Source organism: Jatropha curcas, chromosome 4, assembly GCF_041381405.1.
Source record: "Jatropha curcas cultivar XTBG-Jc1 chromosome 4, XTBG_Jcur_1.0, whole genome shotgun sequence".
In the NCBI taxonomy this organism is placed as follows: domain Eukaryota; kingdom Viridiplantae; phylum Streptophyta; class Magnoliopsida; order Malpighiales; family Euphorbiaceae; genus Jatropha; species Jatropha curcas.
The window spans coordinates 22,139,382-22,145,939 of record NC_143154.1 but is presented as its reverse complement, the minus strand read 5'-3'; the positions used below and the strand labels follow the sequence as shown (position 1 = coordinate 22,145,939).

Genomic DNA, 6,558 nt, shown 5'->3' with positions numbered 1-6,558 from the left:
ATGCTCCCTAAAAAGAAGGACCAGCTCCAGAAGTACCTGCACCAGAAGAAGTACCAAAAGCAGGGAAAGGAATCGGATTACCCTCCTCCATATTAGTGTCATCGGCATCCTCAGCCTCATCATCATCAGAACTCTCTTCTCGAGTACCCACAATACGGTACAAATCTCCTACTTTTTCCACCAACTTCATATGAATCATAACATCTAAGTCTAGCCTAGTACCCTTTACCCCTCCCACACTATCATATACTGGCCTAGCAGGGTTCCAAACTCTCAAATACGCTGCAATTCGAGTCACAAAACACCCCATCATAATAGCCCCTTTATCTGCCTATGCAACTCTAGCCCATCATAGGCATAGCCAATAGCCAACATTCAAAAAATATCCTGATCGATCGCCCATATAAAATATAATTCATTTCGACTCAACACCCCATCGCTCTTACTTCGCCCCAAAATAGTGTTGGCTAAGAATTTATGAATATACTTTAAGGTTGGGTTTCTCAATTTTGATGTTTTCGAAAACCTAGGATTATAGTTATTTTCTCCGGTTAGATTGGTCCATGTACTACGGTCCATAAAATCCGCAGGTATTTGATTAAGGGCATTTTCAGTGGGGAAACCAAAAATGTGACTAACCTTATTAATTGAGAGTTCAAAATTTCTCCCGAAAAGCCTGAATCTAATTTTGCTAGAGAAATTAACAGGCAACAGGCGAATAATAGAAGAATAGGAACTCAAAAACTCTAGAGTTATAGGTGCATAAGCAAGATCTTTCATACTAATAAATTGTTCCCACCCAATACGCCTAAGGGGTTCTAAAACAACATGCCGAAGCCCTACTTCTGCTAGTGCAGATTCATCAATAAAACAATTTGGCAAAATAGGGCGATGAGAGAGTGTATTGTACCTTTCCTATTATTCCGGTGAGTCAATCTCAAATGGAGGAGGAGCCGGAGCTGTAGGAGGTGGAATGGATGGAGGAAAAGCAGTTGAACGCCGGGCGATTGGCCGATTTCTTGCAGCCACTGAAGAGGCAGGTCTGTTGCGTTTGTATCATGGAGGCATAGTGAAAGAGAAGGAGACAAAAATTATGTTGCTAAACTTTGATTGAGAGAAGAAGAAGAAAGATGGAGAAGAAAGGATAGGCGGCTAGGGTGTGCAATTGAGGAGAAGAGATGAAATGAGGCGTGTTCTTTAAATAGGGTGGACTGCGCGGTAACCGAAAAGGTGCGTTTAATGCAGATCTGAACGTGGCACGGACGTGCTGAATAGCATGGCTGGGGCATGCGAGCCTCTGACCTACAAAAGAAAATTTTGTCTTACCTGGCATAGGCGTACTGAGGAGCACGGCTTGGGCATGCTAGCCTCTGACCTTTAAGCAAAACTCTGCTTTCCTGGTACGAGCATGCTAATTAGCATGGTAAGGGCGTGCTAGACTCTGACTTGCAATAGTGAGCTTAATTAGCTGATTAAATAATTAAGTTAATAATTAAATTAACTTAATAAAATTTAGGTGTCTACAGTTGCATTTATGATAAAAATGGTCACCTAATTTGTAAGGTTATTATAGTTGATAAAAGTATTCCTTTGAGTGGGCAGTCAGTCTATGAAAGTATTAACAATGCTAAAATAGATGATTCAAATCTATGGCATAGAAGATACAAGCATTTTAACATGGGATCTTTGAAGGAAATGCAGTCTAAATGAATGACAAGGGATTACAGGTGGTGTTTGAAAACAAGGCAATCTATGGTACTTGTCAGTTAGGAAAATCTCATAGGCAAACATTTCCAATAAGTTCTTCTTGGAGGGCAAAGCATAAACTGGAGTTAGTACACACTGACATGTGACATCCAATGAGCACTGAATCCTTTGGTAAAAATAGGTATTTTATGCTCTTTATTGATGATTTTATTAGGATGACGTGGGTCTATTTTCTAAAAAGTGAAGGGCAGGTTTTTGAGATGTTCAAAAGGTTCAAGATCATTGCTGAAATGCAAAGTAGGTGCAAGCTGAAAGCTATAAGATCAGACAATGGGAAAGAATATGTTTCCCATGAATTTCAGAAGTTTTGTGCAGATAATGGCATAAATCATCAGTTGATTGTGACTTATTCACCACAACAAAATGGTGTTTTTGAGAGGAAGAACAGATAAGTTGTAGAAATGGGTAGATGCGTGTTAGGCGAAAAGAACATGCCAAAAGAGTTTCTAGGCTGAGGCAGTGTACACGACAGTTTATTTGCTCAACATGTCATCTATAAAAGTAGTGGAGAAGATGACACCTGTGGAAGCTTGATCAAGATTAAAACCAACAGCCAAACACCTCAGGATTTTTGGACCAATTTGTTACATTCATGTTCCAATGGTGAAAAGAACCAAGCTGGAACAAAAGGTTGAAAAAGAAATTTTCTTAGGTTATGCAATTGCTTCTAAAGGTTATACAGTTTATAACCTGAATTCAAATCAAATCCAAGTGAGTAGAGATATTGTAATTGATGAATTTGCTCACTGGAGCTAGGATTTGAAGAAAGTGGAAAAAGATGAGCTTGTATAGGTTCCATAGGATCTAGCGATCATCTTTCTAATTCCTTTAGCAATCAGGGATCTAACTTGGGAGTAAGGCAAAACAGTGGAAATTTTCACACTTCTCCCATTGTTGAGTCAACAATAGACACTGCAATACTGAAAACAAGACCTCTATCAGAAATTTATGAACAGTGTAATCTTGCAATGGTGGAACCTTCAAGCTTTGAAGAAGCGAAAAAGCATAAAGAATGGAGACATGCAATGAAGTAGGAGTTTAAGATGATTTCCAAAAATCAAACTGGAGTTTGGTTGACAAGCTAGATTAAAAGAAAGCTATTAAAGTGAAATGGATTTATAGGCTCAAGCTAAATCCAAATCGATCTATTAACAAGCATAAGGCTAGACTTATTGTGAAGGGCTACTCACAGCAACCAGGTAGTAGAATTTGGTGATACTTTTGCACCTGTTGCAAGACATTAAACAATTAGAATTCTTTGGGCTCTTGTTGCACAAAAATAATGGAAAATTTACCATTTAGATGTTAAATTGGAATTCTTAAATGATGAACTTGATGAGGAGCTATATGTTGAGCACCCTAAGGGTTTCAAGGTTGCTGGTATGGAAGACAAGCTGTACAAGCTTCATATGGCTTTATATGGTCTTAAACAAGTTCCAAGGGCGTGGTATAGCAAGATTGACTGTTACTTAGCACAATGTGGCTTTGTGAAGAGTGAAAATGAGCCAAGCTTGTATGTGAAATCCATTGAGAATGGTGATTTGCTAATTGTTTCTATTTATATGGATGATATATTGGTAACAAGTAGCAGTCCACGTTTAATCTCCAATTTTAAGAAGGAGATGGAGGTGTTTGAAATGTCCAACCTTGGGCTCATGACATAGTTTCTTGGAATGGAAATAAGTCAATCATCAAATGGCATTTTCATTTCCCAAAGAAAATATGCTCATGAGTTATTGAAGAAATTCAAAATGGAAACCAGTAAGCTAGTGAGTACTCCGCTAGTTCAAAACCAGAAATTGTCCAAGTCAGATGGAGGAGAAGAAGCTGATGCTTCCAATTTCAGAAGTCTAGTTGGAAGCCTACTATATCTAATAGCTACCAGGCCTGATTTGCCATTTGCTACTAGTGTTTTATCTCGGTTTATGCAAGCACCAGGGGAAAATCATTTGATAGCAGCCAAAAGAGTGCTTAGGTATGTTAAGGGAAGTTTGGATCACCCAACCCAATTCAAGCTAGTCGAAGATGGGAAGTTAAATGGTTATGTTGATAGTGATTGGGCAGGATGTCCACACGATTTGAAAAGCACAATTGATTACATGTTTTCATTAGGTTATGGAATTTATTCTTGGATATCCAGAAAGCAAGATGTGGTCGCTTAGTCAACAGCAGAAGCAGAGTGTATGAGTGCAGCTGCTGCTGCTAATCAAGCAAGTTGGTTAAGGAAAGTGTTATTAGATTTGCAATAAAGTCAGTCTACTGCAACTATCATCAAGGTAGACAATGAATCAGCTAGTTTAATGGCTAAAAATCCAGTCCAACACGGGCGAACAAAGCATATACAAGTGAAGTATCATGCTATTAGGCAAGAAGAGAAAGAAGGTGAGATATGTCTTATTCAATGCAGTTCAAATGATCAACTGGTTGATATTTTAATAAATCTCTGAGAAAGACTCGTTTTGAAGAATTAAGGGAAAAACTTGGTGTGATAAAGAAAATTCTTAAGGAGTATTAAAGTATTAAGAGTTTCTTGTTGCATTTAGAGCTTAAGTTTTTATATGATTTAAAGCTTAAGTTTCAAAACTAGCATTTAATCTCTTTGTAGTTACAAGTGATAGTTTATCTATAAATAGTTTACTCTATGCTAGTTGTAATCAAGCAAGAAAGAGTTCTAATAAAGAAGTTTTATCCTAAACTTCTTCTCTTTGTCTACTATTCTTGGGTTTTCAATCAATTGTGTTTCTTTCTATTTTTTCTATTGAGTGGTATAAGAGTTTCTAAAGCTAACACACACACACACACACACACACACACACACATATATATATATATATATATATATTAGCTTAGAAGAAAAATATAATATAACTAGAGATTTTAGCCATAAGTTTAAGCAAAAAGTACATATAACCAACTACTACATCACGTGAGTGAAAAACTGATTGATACACATAATTATAGCTTAATTTAAACCAAAAATACCTAAGAAATATATTAAAGTATCATAGAAAAAATTTTTCTCTAACAGTCCAGGAAAATGGCTGTTAATATCAGTAAGTGTTATTCAAATGGAAGAACTACCCTCATGTATGATATATGAGTTGGTTTGGAAGAATTCAATCTGCAAACAACACTTAGAGCAGCAAGAAGAAAAATTTTCTATATTGACAATAACACAAATTTAGGAACACCACGTTTTACATATTAACCAGCATAATAATTGTCATATATTGAACTAAGCAACCATAGAGGTGCATTTTATTACAAAATAAAAATATTAGACCTGTCAAAAGCCTGAAAAATTGCATAAAGATAGCCTTTCTCCCTAATCATTTTGCACCTTTAAGTAAATGGTAGAATTATAATGAGTTTTTTCCTGATCATTGTCGATCAGTGAAAATATTTGATTTGGCAAGTAGCAAAATCCATCAGTAGAATTTGAACCGTATTGAAAAATAGCAGCTTTGCAGGAACAGTTCTTTGAACAAGCGATCTTGCAACTCTCCGAATCAACATTTTCGAGGTCTATGCGAAATGAAGAATATGTTGCATCTTTAAGCTCTAAAAAACTTTGATTCTGAGAAGCTTCACAACACAAAGGAGTAATTGCAGAACAACCAAGATTAGGCTTCCTATCTTTTATTTGCTTAAAGTAGGTTGTTGAAGGACAACTGCATTGCCCGTTCGAGCAAATGCCATAATTCCCACAAACAGTAGGGTAAAAACATTCATAACCTGGAGCTGAAAGCAAGTCTGCAACTTCTTTCCACCCATTTGTTCCCCATTCATATAGTCGCAAATGTCCGTCAGGACAAAACCTCACATACTGAGCTGATGATGCCGCAGGAATTGGAATGAAGATATCCGGTTCACTGGGCTCTGAAGAATTGGCGAACAATGCGAAGCTTCCATTTCGGAGAGTAACATAAGTTAGTTCTTTATTCATCTTGTTGCCATAAACTGTAAACTCTTCATAGACCTGAGGTGGATTGGACTCAACTGCAGCAAAAAATCCTTCATCAGTGGCAGACAGCGATAGCAAATTTAGTTGAGTCCAATTAGTTGTAGAAACACTAGGAATAAGTTTCTGTCCTGAAACCAATTTTTGGCTTGGAACCAAACAATCAGTTGGGTGATCAAAAGATTGCCAAACTATTGCATTTTCATTATCAAACAGCACAAGGTTGCCTGTATCAGTTAAGTTTAAGCCTGCTACAAACTTCCCACGAGTGTTCGTGGACCAAGCAATAGTTCCATCAACATCTTTTAAGACCAAATCTCCATCAGACGTGAGTTCTAGCGTCGAATTGATACTAACAGGATTGTTTCTGTTGGCTGACCAAACTACTTGAGGAAAACCAATGGCAGGAGAAGTTATGTATGAAACACTACTAGTTTGAACTATAAAAATGGCGAAGAGGTAAGAGTTGCAAGTTCCATTGCAAAAGAAACCGCAAGCGAACTTTGGACCCAATGTTCCTCTTAGAAGAATAGCTCTCACTAATGATCCATCAGTGAATTTTACAGAATGGGGAAGAGAGGGGCTATTTATCCACGTAGTAGAGAGGTTTGCATTTGGGTAATCAAAAGATTCAGCATTTGATAAGTAAAGAAAATGAGAAGAAACAAGAACAAGAACAAGAAAGTAATAAAGGAATAAATATTTAGTATAGTAAATACTCATTGTAGAACAAATAAGCAATGTGTTTATGAGGAGGAGATATATAATAAGCTGAAAGATGCAAATAAATTAAACACTGATATCGTACGAGGTGCTTTAAAGCTTACCAT

At 36.9% G+C, this 6,558-nt stretch overlaps 1 protein-coding gene across 1 annotated transcript; it reads right to left on the bottom strand.

The window, feature by feature from the left end:
* Positions 1-4,969: 4,969 nt before the first annotated feature.
* Positions 4,970-6,451, bottom strand: LOC105632433 (epidermis-specific secreted glycoprotein EP1). The gene has a single exon (XM_012214815.4). The coding sequence runs from the start codon at positions 6,449-6,451 to the stop codon at positions 5,093-5,095; it is 1,359 nt and encodes a 452-aa protein (XP_012070205.1). The 3' UTR covers positions 4,970-5,092.
* Positions 6,452-6,558: the final 107 nt, after the last annotated feature.

Coding starts and splice junctions, on each gene's coding strand:
- LOC105632433 (XM_012214815.4), bottom strand. CDS start 6,451: ATGAGTATTTACTATACTAAATATTTATTCCTTTATTACTTTCTTGTT.